The 17354-nt window shown below is 46.7% G+C and overlaps 1 protein-coding gene and 1 long non-coding RNA gene across 3 annotated transcripts in view; one reads left to right on the forward strand and one right to left on the reverse strand.

The window, feature by feature from the left end:
• Positions 1 to 16848, reverse strand: part of LOC138516885 (uncharacterized) — a 308582-nt gene extending 291734 nt beyond the window's left edge. For both annotated transcript variants that reach the window (XM_069632335.1, XM_069632334.1), the window contains exon 1: positions 16734 to 16848. In XM_069632335.1, the coding sequence (XP_069488436.1) occupies positions 16734 to 16746 (13 nt within the window). In that variant the 5' untranslated portion in view covers positions 16747 to 16848. The remainder of the gene's footprint in view (positions 1 to 16733) is intronic.
• The window catches only part of LOC138516886 (uncharacterized), a 412135-nt gene continuing 404963 nt past the window's right edge, over positions 10183 to 17354 (forward strand). Inside the window, exon 1 of the long non-coding RNA XR_011282328.1 lies at positions 10183 to 10318. This is a non-coding gene — a long non-coding RNA (uncharacterized lncRNA). The remainder of the gene's footprint in view (positions 10319 to 17354) is intronic.

Raw genomic sequence — 17354 nt, forward strand, 5'->3', positions numbered from 1 at the left:
ATGTTTGACTCGAAGGGTAAGATGTCTGCAGATAGAAAATATGGGATTAAGGAACTGGGTTATTGAATGTCTCTCTCTTCTTCCCTTTCTCTTCTCCTGTAGAACCCCAAAGGTTAAAGCTCTCACCTTAGGTAAGTGAACGCCGTGCTCTCCATCTGCCTCGGGGCAGGGTGCTGTAACCAGTTTCTTTACTGGATAAGGGGAGCAGGCCTCTTGACTTCAGAGGACTGCTGTCCGTCGTTTACTGCACGAACGGTAAGTTTCGAGTAATTCTAATGTCTTTAAAGTCTTTAGTAATGATGTTTCTTGTTTTGCAGGGTTCCGGCGATGGCGGATGACGGGCTGAAGTGAGTTGAAGATGGAGCCCGTGTGATGAATATAAGCGCCTGGAAACACGTAAGTAAGCGCTAGTTGCCTGCTTCACGATGCGCTCTAACTGTCTTTTTATTTTGCAGGTACAAGTTCGGAGCAGCTGCAGGGTGCCGGAATACCCACTGGGTTAGATGTGGAAAGGAGTAATGGCACGTGAGTATTAAAGTTCCCCAATGTCCTTAAATGCACCTTGTTTTGTCTTTCAGATGCAGGAATGCAGTGTGAAGACCTCCGGAGCGCACAAAGAGTAGGTAAGCCTTTGTCTTTCAGATGCCGGAATGCAGCGCGAGGCGTTGGTGACAGCCGATGGACCAGGTAAGTGAAGAGCTGTCACTGAAGACCGTAATGCTAACCTGTTCTTTCTTGTCTTTATAGGTGTTGCTGAAGACTGGATTCAGGATGGTAAGCCTTTTTCCTTAGGCCCAGGATCAGATGCAGAAGACACGATGAGCGTTCTGCTGCAGAGGATGCAGAATAACGCAAAGCAAGATTCATCCATCGGGTGTGGTTTAAATAGCCTCCTGTAGTGCTTAGGTTTCTCCTTCCACAGACACGCCTAGGTAAGAAAAGAGTTCCTGCTTTCCAGAAGAGTTCCAGTGTTCTGAATCTAGGGAGTGGCTCCTGCCCCACCCAACAGGAAAAGTAGTTCCAAACAGAAGAGGATCAGAGGCTCAACTGGCAGGCAAGTAAGCAGCATGGTCTGCTGCAGGTAAGTCCACCCAAGCATTATGAGCCCGGCGCTTCCAGCGCTGGGACTGGGCATATTTATGAGCCCGGTGCCACTGGCGCCAGGACTGGGTCCAAAAGGTCCCAATTGGGGCTGGTTGGCACTCGGAACCTGGGTTATGGATCTGCTTCCAAGGGAGTTGGGAAAACCCTGACCTTTTGGAAGCAGAGATCATGACAGTACCCCACCTCAAGGCCCCTCCCAAACCGGGCTTCTCCGGGGGTTTTGGCTTGTCAGGAAATGTCCGGTGAAATATTTTGATTAGGCGAGGAGCGTGGACATATTCAGCAGGTTCCCAGGATCTCTCTTGGGGGCCGTAGCCTTTCCAGTCAATTAGGTAAAATAGTTTAGATTTGGAGATCTTGGAGTCCAGAATGCTTTTGACTTCAAACTCGAGTTCTCCATCAACTAGGATAGGTTTTGGAGATTTAGTTAGTCGGGTTTGAGGTTGCACGGGTTTTAATAGAGAGACGTGGAAGACCGGATGTATCTTCATGTGCGGGGGCAAGTCCATCTTGACCGCTACTGGGTTTACTATGGTAGTGATGGAATAGGGACCAAGGTATCTTGGGTTGAATGTGCGTGGCCCTTTTAGAGGTAGATATTTGGTGGATAACCAGACTTCATCCCCTACTTGATATTGAGGGGCTTCCTTCCGATGTTGATCTGCTCCATTCTTGTATTGTTCTTTAGCCCTTTGAAAGTGAGAAACAGCTTCCTTAAAGGCTTGGATGATTGTAGAATGCAGGTAGTCTACTGCTGGTGTTTCAAGATCTTGGAGGGGATCCAACTCCGAGGTTCGAGGGTGACTGCCGTACAAAAGAAAAAATGGGGTTTTCCCAGTTCCCGAATGGACAAAGTTATTGTAGGCATATTCGGCTATCCAAAGGATGTCTTTCCAAGTTTTTTCAGTTTGTTGCAGCATGCAGCGTAAATACTGTTCCAGAGTTTGATTGGTCCTTTCGGTTTGTCCGTTGGTCTGAGGGTGGTGACTGGTCGATAGTCTCACATCAATTTGAGCCGACCGACAGCAACTTCGCCAAAAATGAGAAATAAATTGACTACCTCGATCCGAAATTAGAACCGAAGGAAAACCGTGCAGTCGGACGATGTTTTCGAGAAATTCTCGGGCCAGAGTTGCTGCTGTTGGCAATCCTTTGAGCGGAATGAAATGCGCCATCTTGGAGAATAAGTCCACGATTACTAGAATCGTATTGTATCCGGAGCATGGAGGTAGATCGGTGATGAAGTCCATAGAAAGCGTATGCCAAGGGCAAGGTGGGATGTCAATAGGGCGTAAGAGGCCTGCTGGTCTTTCCTTTTGACTCTTGTTTTGGGCGCATACTCCACAGGACATTATAAAGTCTCTGATATCTTTTTTCCAAGACGGCCACCAGAAGTAGCGCTTGATCTTTTCTGAGGTCTTGGCCATACCGGGATGTCCTTCCATTAAAGAATCGTGATAACAAGAGATTACTTTTTTCTGTAAATCTGTGCTGGGTAGGTATAATCGTTCTTGGAAATACAATAAGTTGTCCTTTACTGCAAAGTCCTTTCCCTGCAGATGCCAATTCTGTATGTCTGCTGGAGTTACAAGTTGCCTGGCTTTATCCTTAACTTCCTCTATGGATTCTGTGGCGATTACACCCAGAATTCTTTGTTCGGGAATGATTGGTACAGGTGTAGGGTTGATCAAGTGTTCTTCCACTCCCATCCGAGAAAGGGCATCAGCTTTACCGTTCTTTGTACCAGGTCGATAGGTAATTATGAAGTCAAACTCGGCAAAGAATAATGCCCAACGGAGTTGTCTAGAGGATTGGGCTTTTGCGGTTTTCAAATATTGCAGGTTTCGGTGATCCGTAATCACAGTAACGGTGTGTCGGGCCCCCAGCAGATAATGCCGCCAAGCCTTGAAGGCAGACTTGATAGCCAGAAGTTCCTTGTCAGTAATCGTGTAATTGATTTCAGGAGGCGAGAATTTGCGGGACCAAAATGCCACGGGATGCAACTGATTGGTTACCGGGTCCTTTTGTGATAGAACTGCCCCCATGGCAAGGCTTGAAGCATCAGTTTCCACGATGTAGGGGAGTTCGGGGCGAGGGTGTTTTAAGATTGGTGCAGAGATAAATTTAGTCTTCAAATCCTGGAAAGCTTGTTCCGCCTCGGTAGACCATTCAAAACGTTTGTTTTTCTTTAACAAGGCAGTGATGGGGTGGACTATTCGAGAGAATTCGGCGATAAACCTGCGGTAAAAGTTAGCGAAGCCTAACATGCTTTGCACACCTTTTACGGAGGATGGTGATGGCCATTTGAGAACTGCATCGACCTTCTTTGAATCCATAGGCACTCCGCCAGGTGATAATATGAATCCCAAGAATTCAACTTCAGTCACGTTGAAAACACATTTTTCCAACTTAGCGAAAAGTTTGTGTTGACGCAATCTTTCGAGGACCATTTTCACGTGTTTCCGATGTTCAGATTCCGATGAAGAATAAACGAGGATGTCGTCAATGTAAACAACAACACACACATCTATGAGCTCTCTGAGGACATCGTTCATAAAATATTGAAAGGCGGCCGGGGCATTGCAAAGTCCGAAGGGCATGACCTGATATTCAAATAGCCCATACTTGGTGCGGAAGGCCGTCTTCCATTCATCGCCCTCTTTTACTTGTACCAAGTGGTAAGCTCCTCTAAGATCCAGCTTTGTATATATGCATGCTTTTCTGACTTGGTCCAGGAGTTCAGGGATCAAATGTAACGGATATCTATTCTTAACGGTGATCTGGTTCAGGGAGCGATAATCTATACAAGTTCTAAGGTCTCCTTCCTTTTTTGGAACGAAGAACAAAGCTGAAGAAGCAGGGGACTTGGAAGGATGAATAAACCCATTTGCCAGGTATTGATCCAGGTATTGTCGAAGGTGAAGGTTCTCAGGCTCGGTGAGGGCATAAATTCTACTACAAGGAGGAGTAGATCCAGGTATCAGGTCTATCTGGCAGTCATAAGACCTATGAGGAGGTAGAGAGTTAGCCTGATCCTTCCGGAAAACATCTTGGTATTCTAGGTATTCGGGAGGTAACTGGGGAGTCTCTGAAGAAATTGCTGCCAGTGCAACACCAGGTGGAGGGTGACAAGTAGAGACACATTCTGGAAACTGGACCGTTCTTGCTCGCCAATCGATCAGAGGATTGTGTTTCTCTAACCAAGGTATTCCTAGAATAATCTGAAACTGAGGGGCCTTGATCACATCGAACACGATCTTCTCATGGTGTCCATCTTGACTTACTAGCGTCACCTCTTGAGTGGTATGCGTTACTGGCCCGGAGGCTATCTCCGTACCATCCACCGTAGTAATGACGTCCTTTACAGCCTTGGGACAAAGAGTTAGATTCATCCTCAAAACCATTTCATGATCCACATAATTGCCGATGGCACCGCTGTCGACGTAAGCTTCAATTGCATGTAATCGATCCGGATTATCAGGGCTAATGAGGACCATAGGTATCACGAAATGCGATGTCACGGAACTGGTTTTCACGCTCGGCAAGAGGACCTCTATTCTTGTCGGGCGAGGTCGTTTCCCTGCTCGGAGTTTGTAACTTTGGTAACTGCAGCTCCTACTGCCTTCTTGGCAGGTTTCACCGGACAGTCTCGAAGAAAGTGCCCTGAGTTTCCGCAATAGAGGCATAATTGCAACTGTTTTCTCCTTTCCCGCTCCTTTTGTGTTAGAGGACCTTTCAGACCCCCTATTTGCATGGGTTCCCCAGAGTCTACTCCTTTGGAAGGAGTTGGCGGTTTGGAAAATACTCGAGCATCAAACTTGGAACGATCGGCCTTCCTGTTCTGCAGTCTGTGATCTATTTGAACGACTAAGTCTATATAGTCCGAACAATCTTGTGGGGGATTCACTACTTGGGCTAACACATCTTTGAGCTCTCCACGTAGACCTCTATAAAACAGCGTAATCCTTTTGTCCTCAGGCCATTGAGTTTCCACTATCAGTCTGTTGAAAGACGCAATATAAGCCAAAAGGTCTTGATTACCTTGTCGCAACGAAAGAAGCTCATTGTCCAAGGCCTGCCCCTGTGAATGTCTTGCGAACAGTTTTTCCATACTGAGCTGAAAAGCTTGAAAATCATGGAGGACCGGATCATCTTGATTTACTAGAGGGATCGACCAGTCTGCCGCATTGCCACTAAGGTACGAAAGCACGAAAGCTACTTTAGCTTGATCAGTTGGAAAGGCTGCTGGCCGGCATAAGAAATGCAACCGGCACTGTTTGATAAATACTGCAAACCTCTTTGGGTCACCAGAAAATCGTTCGGGCGGAGTCAGAGGTACATTCCCAGGTAGGTTGATCTGCACTGGATTCATAGAGGATGTAGAAGGAAGATTTCCCCCAGATGCGGGTAACGGGGTCTGTCCGGCTTGTGACTGTAGCAATTGTCTAGCGAGATCATCTGTTCGCTCCTTGGAAATAATCAGCTCCCTTCTTAGAGCGTTCGTTTCCTGACGGGCTGCATGCACTTCTGCCCCTAGTTCCCCAAGTAACTGGGCTAGCTGGTCGGTATCCGAGGTTTCCATAGCGCCTGGACGGGAGTTTTGTGGTAGGCTTTGCGTTCTGTAACGCTCACCTGATTCCCGTAGAGGCGCCGGTCTTGACTGGGTGTATACCGTATCTTCAAAGGTGATGTGTAACACACGGCTGGCTCTTTGGGCTGGACCTCTGTGCACTGTATGTTTGACTCGAAGGGTAAGATGTCTGCAGATAGAAAATATGGGATTAAGGAACTGGGTTATTGAATGTCTCTCTCTTCTTCCCTTTCTCTTCTCCTGTAGATCCCCAAAGGTTAACGCTCTCACCTTAGGTAAGTGAGCGCCGTGCTCTCCATCTGCCTCGGGGCAGGGTGCTGTAACCAGTTTCTTCACTGGATAAGGGGAGCAGGCCTCTTGACTTCAGAGGACTGCTGTCCGTCGTTTACTGCACGAACGGTAAGTTTCGAGTAATTCTAATGTCTTTAAAGTCTTTAGTAATGATGTTTCTTGTTTTGCAGGGTTCCGGCGATGGCGGATGACGGGCTGAAGTGAGTTGAAGATGGAGCCCGTGTGATGAATAGCAGCGCCTGGAAGCACGTAAGTAAGCGCTAGTTGCCTGCTTCACGATGCGCTCTAACTGTCTTTTTATTTTGCAGGTACAAGTTCGGAGCGGCTGCAGGGTGCCGGAATACCCACTGGGTTAGATGTGGAAAGGAGTAATGGCACGTGAGTATTAAAGTTCCCCAATGTCTTTAAATGCACCTTGTTTTGTCTTTCAGATGTGGGATGCAGCGCCGAAGGCCTCCGGAGCGTGCGAAGAGTTGGTAAACTTTTGTCTTTCAGATGCCGGAATGCAGTGTGAAGACCTCCGGAGCGCACGAAGAGTAGGTAAGCCTTTGTCTTTCAGATGCCGGAATGCAGCGCGAGGCGTTGGTGACAGCCGATGGACCAGGTAAGTGAAGAGCTGTCACTGAAGACCGTAATGCTAACCTGTTCTTTCTTGTCTTTATAGGTGTTGCTGAAGACTGGATTCAGGATGGTAAGCCTTTTTCCTTAGGCCCAGGATCAGATGCAGAAGACACGATGAGCGTTCTGCTGCAGAGGATGCAGAATAACGCAAAGCAAGATTCATCCATCGGGTGTGGTTTAAATAGCCTCCTGTAGTGCTTAGGTGTCTCCTTCCACAGACACGCCTAGGTAAGAAAAGAGTTCCTGCTTTCCAGAAGAGTTCCAGTGTTCTGAATCTAGAGAGTGGCTCCTGCCCCACCCAACAGGAAAAGTAGTTCCAAACAGAAGAGGATCAGAGGCTCAACTGGCAGGCAAGTAAGCAGCATGGTCTGCTGCAGGTAAGTCCACCCAAGCATTATGAGCCCGGCGCTTCCAGCGCTGGGACTGGGCATATTTATGAGCCTGGTGCCACTGGCGCCAGGACTGGGTCCAAAAGGTCCCAATTGGGATTGGTTGGCACTCGGAACCTGGGTTATGGATCTGCTTCCAAGGGAGTTGGGAAAATCCTGACCTTTTGGAAGCAGAGATCATGACAGGGACCAAGTTGGACCTGGGAGGGGCAGTCCAAGAGGAAGGAGGTCAGCCACTCAAGGGCCTGATCCGTGATGCCCAGTTCCTCATGGAGTCGATTGATCAGGATTGATCAAGATGGCATGGTTGACCGTGTCGAAAGCACAGGAAAGATCAAGGAGGATGAGGACAGAAGGAATGCTGGAATCAAGGTTAGAGAGCACAACTACACAGGTGTTCAGGACAGCAGTTTTCGTGTCTCTGGCACTGAAGCCAGACTGATGGTCATGGAGACAACCAACAGATTCCCTGTGGAGAGTAAGCTGGGAGATGGACAGCTTTTCAACGGTTTGCCCAGGAAAGGTGGGATGGAGATTGGGCGATAGTTTGCCGGGCAGGCAGGATCGGCAGAAAGCTTCTTGAGGAGTGGGTGCATAAGGGAGTGCTTAACGGGAGAGGGGAAAGAGTGATTACAGAAATCGGTCAAGGCTGGAGCGAGGGTGTCAATATGGTTCTTGATGGTTCTGGTGTAGCAGGAGAGCACCTGTTTGGATGACACTTTCATAGATCGGACTTGTCTAGAAACCTTGTCAGGTGTTTTCAGAGAGAAAGAGTAGAAAGGAGGAAGGGAGGTAGAGATGGCCAAAGGGCGGCCGAGAGAGGAAGAGGGAGAGGAAGAGGAGATGGACGACAGGATGTCCTGAGTTTTAGCGTAGAAGTGAGATGACAGAGCCATACAGAGGGCCTGGGAGGGAACAGGAGATGTAAAGACCTCAACAGGATTGACCAGTTCTTTTCAGATTTTAAAGAGTTTGGCCGTGTTGTTAGTGGCCACAGAGACACAGGCTTGAATGTGTTTTCTATTCTTGATGAGTATTATTGCTTCGACTTCCATTTTGGTGCAACCAGTCTAAATATGTCTAAATGTGGCCTGGCAAGCTTTCCTATATTGTTATTACATGTCGACACTGGTCTACCTTGTGCAGCCAGTTGGACATGTTTTCATTGTGGCATGGCATTTTTAATAGCAAAGCTTTAATGTTCCTGTGCTCTGTTGGTGACTTGCATCTATTGGATTGGTGTTACCCTACAAAACAATTGCAAACACCCTGGCTTTTTAGCCAATTTTTCTCAGACAGTGTGCTGTATGTTATATTAAAACACATATGTATATCTTTCTCCTAGTGCAGTGTGCGGCATATCCGCTCAGCAGCACGTTTGTGCGTATTGCGCAAGTGTGATAATCTAGGCTGGCCCAGAGTGTGGCGCGACCCTTGATTTGTTGCTGAGTTGGGGGCCCCCCTCAGCATGGCTCGCAGGGGGGCCCCCATATCTTGTGTTATGCCACTGTTCATTGGCCAATACAAATGAAACGCAATAACCACTGAACAACACTTTTAGACCAGGACACCGACAAAGGTAGCCATCAAAGTATACCAGATCCTTTGAAGAAGCGTGCAGAAGTGGTCTTCACTTTTGAAACAAATTAATTGCACCTACATACAGTATTACACGTTAAGCCAATGCACTGCCAGTGGTAACGATCGTTATAGAGTAGGTAATTACTGTAGCTAAGCGAAGAATACGACGCTGTTCATGCAAAACCCACCAACTCGTTATTGGGCACGTCTGTGCCCTGTTACTGCACAGTGATTTCTAATTCTGCAGACTTTTCCATATGGTCAAAGCCATGCATCTTCATCCCAAAACACGCGTATGTGAAAGCAGACCCAGGAACTCACTGGACTTGACCCGTGTAACCCTCCCCCATGCAACGGCTGGGTAGTACGGCTGCTCCGCAGCCATTTCCCCGAAAAATAAATCAATAAAAACACTCCTCTTTGCCGATCAAGCAGACCTCCATGGCTGTGCTCATATTTGCAGGCTGGACACTGTCCCGTAGAGCTTGATATCCAGAAATCCAGTAGCACTGCAGATTCAGCTCACAAAGCTCCTACGTGCAGAACTAATGGTTCATACTGCAGTGCCATCTACTGGAGGAAAGAGGACTTGTTTAATAAAGAAGTACAGTGGCAATCCCGTGTAAACGGTACGCATTTAAAAAGTGAAATGTGGTGTATTGGTAAGAATTAAAACTTTACCAAAAGTGCAGCAAAATTAATGGGACAGAGAGACAAAAGTTCTGTTTCCAATAAATATTTGTGAATATATTTGGGGTGGCAACACAGCCTCCCTGCACCTGCCAAGTTCACCCCAATGCCTACATTTGTCCCTCAATGACTTCCTATGGCCTCTTTCTTGCCCTCCAACTTGGAAGGCCTCAGTAGGGCAATGGGGCATGTTGTATGGCCCTTTGGGGGGTGGCAGCAGCCTGGCCTCCCTTGACCTGTTGCAATGGGCCTCATTACGAGACTGGCAGTAGCCGTGCCTGTAGCACAGGCACGGCTGCTGCCGGTAATCATTTTTTTTCCAGCACCTAGAAATGGGCAATTAGCGGATCATTATGGCCTGGCCGGACACAGTAATTGCCCCGGAAAAAAGATGCTCTCCATTCCCCTTTGGCCCCATAGGGCTGAATGGGAATGGGGAGGTTGGATGCACCGGCACTGTTAATGACGGTGCCGGTGCATCCAATATGCTGTTCCCGCGGATGGTGGGACCTAGCAGGCAGACAGGCACCCCCAGAGCTCATAGTATGGCGGCACTGTAGCAACGGTTGTTACCGTACCGCCATGATTATAATGAGACCCAATGTATATCCTTGTGTGAGCTTGAACTTCCACAGTCAAATCGCTGACAAAGTTTTAGACGAATGTAGGAACAAAAACACCCAAAATAGAGGTGATTTTCTGAATCACATGTTCGCCCAGGAAAACTCTAGAGCAGGGGTCTCCAAACAGTCGATCGCGAGCTACCAGTAGCTCGCCAGAGCCTCTGAAGTAGCTCGCGTTCGACTTTCAGAAAGAAAAAAAAAAAGATTCAAGGAAGTGCTCTGACCAATCACAGGCCTGCAAATCTGTAAAGCATATGCAATGCGTCCTGTGATTGGCCAGAGCAAGTTCCTTTGTGCTGTGTGAGAAATCCCGGGGTTTCTCTTTTAAAAGCACCGTGGCGCAGGTATTTTTTTTTTCTATTTTGGAGCTCTCCTGGCGTTTGGAAGTGTGGACTGGGGTAACATGGCTGCCTGAAGTGTATTTTGAGGTGAGGTGAGGTCAGGTGGGTCGGGGGAGGTGAATTGAGATGTTTTTATTTTATTTACTTTGTGTCTGTGCACGCCGAACTGCGGCCCCTCCTCTCATGTGTGCACATGTTTGTGCTGTCGGAGGAGGGGTGGGCAGCTTGGCAGAAAGGAGCCCCGGGTGAAACAGAGTATTCAGCTATTTTGATTACTGTCTCCGTCCGCCCTGGGCTCCTTTCCAGTCATGTAAGTGATTTTTAGATGGCAGGGCTCTGGCGAGCAAGCCCCCCTCGGGACTAACTCACCAGAGCCCTGCGTTTCTAAACGTAACTCATATGACTGACAAAAGAGCCCAGGGCGAAATGGAGACTTTCAGCATGCTAGCTGCATCTCCCCGCTCGCCCTGTGCTCCTTTCTAGTCATGTAAGTGATTTTTAGATGGCAGGGCTCTGGCGAGCAAGCCCCCTCGGGATTTCCTCGCCAGAGCCCTGCCGTTTTTAATAGTACCTCGCATAACTGGCAGTCAGCCCAGGGCGAGCGGAGACATGCAGCATGATAGCTGCATGCCTCAGTTTCGACCCTGGGCTCATCCTTTCAGCTATTTTTCGAAGGCAGGGCCATGAGTGGACTGGCCTATAGGGAACTCTGGAGATTTACCGGTGGGCCTTTCCAACCTGGGCCTCTTTTGTGTGACATTTCCTAATTTTCGCGTAGATAAAGCATTGTGCTTGCTGAAAATGTGTCATGTGGCGCCACTTTGAAAATAATTTCCAGGGCCTCTTTTGGTCCCAAGTAAGTATTTCCAGGGCCTCTTTTAGTTCCCAGTCCACCCCTGGCACTCTTTTCAGCTATTTTTCGAAGGCAGGGCCATGAGTGGACTGGCCTATAGGGAACTCTGGAGATTTAGCTGGGCTTCTGCACCCTGGGCCTCTTGTGTGGCATTTCCTAATTTTCGCATAGGAAAAGCATTGTGCTTGCTGAAAATGTGTCATGTGGCGCCACTTTGAAATTACTTCCAGGGCCTCTTTTGGTCCCAAGTAAGTATTTCCAGGGCCTCTATTAGTTCCAAGTCCACCCCTGGCACTCTTTTCAGATATTTTTCGAAGGCAGGGCCATGGGTGGACTGGCCTATAGGGAACTCTGGAGATTTCCCGGTGGGCCTCTGCACCCTGGGCCTCTTTTGTGTGGCATTTCCTAATGTTTACATAGGAAAAGCATTGGGTTTGCTGAAAATGTGTCATATGGGGCCACTTTGACAATTATTTCCAGGGCCTCTTTTGGTCCCCAGTAATTATTTCCAGGGCCTCTTTTAGTTCCCAGTCCACCCCTGAGCAGGTCTCTGGCGAGCAAGCCTCCTCGGGACCAATGTGCTTATGGGTTTACCACATTGGACTCACTGTAAATGACGCACATTTAGTACATCCAATCATTGATATCAAAACTTATAAGCTTCTTAGCGAGAAGTGAGGGCTAATACGCAGGAAAAGACGTCTATCGTTCCAATGTGGCAGTAATGTGGTAGTGACAACTTTTTTTTTCTCCAGTTGCGCATCGGCTGGTGTAATATTGGGGTAACATTAGTGCCCTGTTTCAACTTACAGGATTAGCGAAGATAGAAGTGCCAGATATTACTGTCAACTAAGGGCTATTGTTCATAAATGTGATGCTAGGTGGTTTGAACTTCACAAGACTATTGCTGAGAGCACAGCCAACACTGTAGGGATGGTGGCTGGCCCTAACTCTTTCCCTATGCAGCATGGATTTTCGGTATGCATTCCTGTTTAATGGTTACCACTAGTGCAGCTGGTGCATGCTTGTACATGCTGGGCTCATTTTTGTTTCACCCCTGTGCTCATTTTCAGTCTTTTGAAGGCAGGGCTCTGGCGGGCAAGCCCCCTCGGGACTTCCTTGCCAGAGCCCTGCGTTTCTAATAGTAACTCGCATAACTGGAAGTCAGTCAAGGGCAGTGGGTTACATTTTGAGTAGATAATTGCATGTATCATCTGCTTCTGGAGTTCCAGAAACTTTACTAGATCTTCAAGTTGTGAGACAGTGATGGGATAAGTCCATTTATGTGTGCTTAGAGCCCTGCCGTTTTGATTAATAGCTGCAGCCTTGTTGATCCCAGGCAAAATAGAAGTTTTAAAATGGGGCAACCTTTCATGCTGCTTCTTTCCAAACTCCACACTGCATCAGTTCCACTTTAAATCACTTCCCTGGCTGGGGTGCACCCAAAAAACAGTTGGTAATATAGTCATTTTGTGTACATTAAGGGATCAATACACACTCTACAGTAGAAGGTTACCAGGGTAGCTCAGCAGGTTGAGAGACTGTTGCCGAGATGTTAAATATAAAAAAAAAACTGCTTGTTATCGTATGACTTTTGCAATTCCTATAAAATGTTTGGCCAAGGCATGGGTTGGGCTGGTCGCTTGCTTATATTCAGGGGAGAGGGAGGGTGGGGTATTCTGCCCCTGTAGTGAAAATCAAAAGTTGGCACCATGAACCCACAGTTTTTATTTTCCTAATAACTGCTGTCAGCACAACAGAAGCATTTATATGTGATTAAGCAGTTTGTCACGCGTATACCATCTTTATAAATGTAACCTGTGATAAAACCCAAAGGAAGGGGCACAAAAATGACGTGGTATTTGTGTGGTAGTCTGACAAAAAAAGAAACCGTGAATGCAAGTTTAAGCAGCATTTTTGAGTTTAGAAATTATTTTCTTTCCTATGAAAGTGTTAGATGCAGATTTGGAAAACAATAGTGTGGCAACAAGCATTTTTCACCCAACCTGCAAAGAAAGCAAATGCTGCAACAGAGGCATCCTTCAAAGTTGCACATTATTTGGCAAAACACAAATGCACTTTTACAGATGGTGCAGTTGTGAAAGGTGCGATGGCTCTCGTGGCTGAGTCAGTTTTAAAAGATTTAAATAAATGCCCTGACATTATGTCTGCCATTTCAGATGTGCAGTTAGGTGCAAACACAATGGCAAGGAGGGTATCTGCACTATCTGCCAATGTGATGGGGCAATTAGAAAAAGATTTGGGCATATGCACTTTTATTTCTCCATTCAGTGTGATGAATCAGTTGATGCGAGTGGTACTGCCCAGCTGGCACTGTTTGCTCGAATGGTGTTTGAAGACTTCACCAACAAAGAGGAATTCTTGACCTTGCTGCCTCTGAAATCCACAACCAGAGGTGTTCCTCTCTACAATGAGGTGAAGAATTATTTTGTCAAAACAAAAATTCCATTGAACAAGTTGGTAGCAGTAACTACTGATGGTGCACCAGCAATGACCGGCGTCATTCTGGTTTTGTTGCGTGCTGAAAAGCAGACCCTGATTTTCCTCCATTACTGCACTACCACTGCATCATCCACCAGCAGGCAATTTGTGCCAAAGTGATGGGGTTTGATCACGTAATGGCACCTGTTGTGTGAATTATTAATTCAATTTGTGCAAAGGCCAAACAGCACCGAATGTTCAAAATATTCCTGGAAGAACTATCTGCCGCACATAGTGATCTGTTGCTACACAGGAAATCCGATGGCTTAGCAGGGGAAAATACTACGTCGCTTTCACTTTTGCCAGAAATCAAAGACTTCATGAGGTCAAGAAATGAAGACATCAGCCAATTATGCAGCATTTCTTGGCTACTTGATTTGGCATTTCTGGCAGATGTTACCGAGATATTAAATACTCTGAACCATGAACTACAAGGAAAGGGTAAAACCATTGCTGACATGATAAGCGCACTAAAGACATTTAAGTCAAAACGTAACCTTTTCACTGAACAAGTGGTGAAAAGGAAAATGCATCATTTCCCTTCTGTAATGCAAATGCTGACAGAGCATTCAGCTAGTCCTGAACTCCTGAACATAGACAAATACAGCAGTCTCCTGAGCAGGCTTAAGGAAGAGTTCAGTGACCGGTTCAGGGATTTCGAAAGGATTGAACCGTGTGTGATGTTCATCGCAAACCCCTTCATATAAGTCAATGTTTGTGAACTTACAGAACAAATGGGTGAGCTGTTTAACCTGAACAGTTGTGCTATGGAAATGGAGATTGTCAGCCTGAAAGGGGACATTCTGTTGAAAAGCAGACAATCTCACACCAATTTCTGGAGCCTTGTTGATCACAAGGAGTACAGTAACATTTGCACAGCAGCATTAAAAGTGACTTCTCTGTTTGGTTCCACCTATCTCTGAGAATCTGCATTTTCAGATATGAACTTCATCAAATCGAAATTTCGAACCCGCCTGACCGATGAGCATCTTAGTGACTCCATCCGAGTTGCTGTATCAAGTTATACCCCCGACTACAGAGCGCTGGTGGATGACATGCAGTGTCAACCTTCACACTGAATGTCTCATTTTTCTACATTGTGAAAGTCTTTTTATGAGAACTTCTAATAAAAAAGAATGCAATAAATAGATTTTTGAACTTAACATAAACATGAAGGGATATGTTATTCCCTATATTTATGAAGGGAAAATTACAGCTAAAAAAAAAAAGTTCCAATGTTTATGAACAACCCCGACCGCTGATATCGCCCGCAAGTAGCTCTCGCTGTTGGCCCCCAACTGAAAGTAGCTCACGCCAACATAAAGGTTGGAGACCCCTGCTCTAGAGACTACAAAACAGAGCAGCCGAAAGGTACCGTAGTTTCGAGGATTGCATCATGCAAAAGACTCCTGAGGCAAGGGGCACTCCCCCCTACCTGGCAACCTAGGTCTGGATACTCAGCCATGTTTAGCCAATATGTGGATGTACAGAGAAAGAGAGGAAAGACCCTGAAGAATTGTGCAGAATTCCCTTCAGGAACCACACATGCGCTAGTTACTATTACCACACGTAGGATTCCGAGAAGTCTACATGTGCATTTTGACATTACTGCTGGGGAAGTGGTGAAATCGTGACAACATGACAACATCCTTGCTTGTGGGATACAACTGTTATTAGTGCAGCAACGGTTTACACTGCGGTTTTTCCCCCGAGACAAAATGCTCATAGAAGTGACCCCACCATGCAGTGTGGCTCTCCGTGCACAAAGAGGGAATGCCTGTGAGCATTGAAGGGGCTCAATGTCTCACCCCCTTCTGTCCCCCTCTGTCCTTTTGTAGCCTGAAGTTGAAGCTTCCATTGGGCCATCCCAACACCCAATCCCTCAAGTAATGCCTTCTTGCTCCCGGATGGAGTGAGCGCACAACGACTGGCAGGTGTGGGACGTAACAAGTCCCGCCCACTTGGCTGCAAGGAAAGATCACATGCTCAGTGTAGTGCATGTTTTACTCCGAGTCACAAGGTGTAAGAGACATCTAAAAACATATTTAAACATTTTAATTCTGACAATGAAGCCAGGCCTGATTTCAGCAAAGTAATCCTTTGGAAGACATAGGAGGGAATTTTATGATGCGTTAGAAAAGTCAGATCACGTGAAACTCTTAGAAATAAAGTTCCATGGAGAGCACAACTGGGGATCATGAGTTTGGAGGTAATCAGGCAGTACATTGTGGAATTGCCGCTAAACTCAGCTATCACTACTACCACTTAGTCCTGTGGCATTACCACATGATTACCACGCGCGGTAAGGCAGTGTAAATCCCCATGTGTGGAGTCACTAATACTCCAGGGAGGTGGGGGGGATCTTCCATGGATTTACCATGAGCAGGATTACCAAGTGGTGCATTCACTGAGTTTTGGAGGTAACTTGAAGGATTTACCGCCAGCAAAAAAGCAAGAGTACAGTAATGCAGGAGTGATAAGGATGTGGTATTCATGTAACACTTTCGCTAAAGCCCTTTACAAAGAACCTAACTACATACAATATCAACCAACCGAAGTTGGCATTTATTTATGGACCTCGGAAGAATGAAAGGCTGAGTTGGCCTTGGCGGGATTCGAACCTGCGACCTACAGATCACACAGATTGCAGCAGGGAGCGCTCAATCTGTAGGTTATATGCACAATACATTTCTTTTTAAAATAAGTGCTGTTGAATTGGATCTCTAGCCTGCAAGTCCCTGTCAGCAAGCACTATATAGAAGCTAAGATAACATTATCTCTGGAATCCGGTTCTGGGGCTCACTGATCTGATGGTGAAAATGGGTTGCACCCCATTTCATCTTCATATACATTAAACAAAAGACATCTGCAATCCAGCTGTAGAAATCCATGGAATTGACAATCACAAGAATTACAAATCGAACTCTCAGGTAAGTGTTAAGGTATTCTGTGTTTATCATCATCCCCTGTACAATAGCACAGTTGAAGAGAGAAACTAAAAATACACGCCTCCCCTTAAATATAATGTTCTCTGTGACTTGGGCCTTGAAAGGGATTAATGTGCAAACACACTGAAGTTTTCAACAAGATGTTGATGCAGAACAGCACTGATTAGACAGGAAGATAACAGTGCGAATTTGACTGTACCTGCTTTAACCATGGTGGTGGCTGGCGGCTCTCAGTCTATTCACTGCAAAGAGGGGCAGGCTGGTGCAAGCAGCTGCAGGCACGAGACAGGCGCAGGCAGGCTCGGAACGGAGGAGGCAGGTTCTGCAGTGGCACTGCTAAGGGGACCTGCCACCTATTTATCTCAGAGTTTATGCGCGCAATCGAAATCATGAATGTTAAGTAGCATCTCTGGAGCAGAGATCTATGAGTCAAATCCATATCCTCGGGCAGCATCTTTATTCTGGCACCTTGCAGTAGGTAAACAGCAGCTGCGTCTACCATTAATCAAAGTCAGACTATTCGTCCTCATTGACCACTTTCTAAATCCAGAAACCCGGCTCATGTAGTCATTTTTACATGCTACAAAACTCTAACACACTGCTTTCAAGTAATGGCCACCCACCTCTCCTGGCCTGCATAGTGGTGCATATATGATATGAAACAAGTCATTTATAACGTGCCTGTTCACAAGTGTTTCTAGGCGCGGCAAGACAGGGGAGGGAAGACAGAGAGAGGACAATACAAACGGTCCTACGATGCCTTGTGACATTCAGATTGTCCAGAGGGAAGAGAGAGGGGGGAAGTACCAGGGAGAGGGAA

Source organism: Ambystoma mexicanum, chromosome 6q (assembly GCF_040938575.1).
Source record: "Ambystoma mexicanum isolate Mex_15411 chromosome 6q, UKY_AmexF1_1, whole genome shotgun sequence".
In the NCBI taxonomy this organism is placed as follows: Eukaryota; Metazoa; Chordata; class Amphibia; order Caudata; family Ambystomatidae; genus Ambystoma; species Ambystoma mexicanum.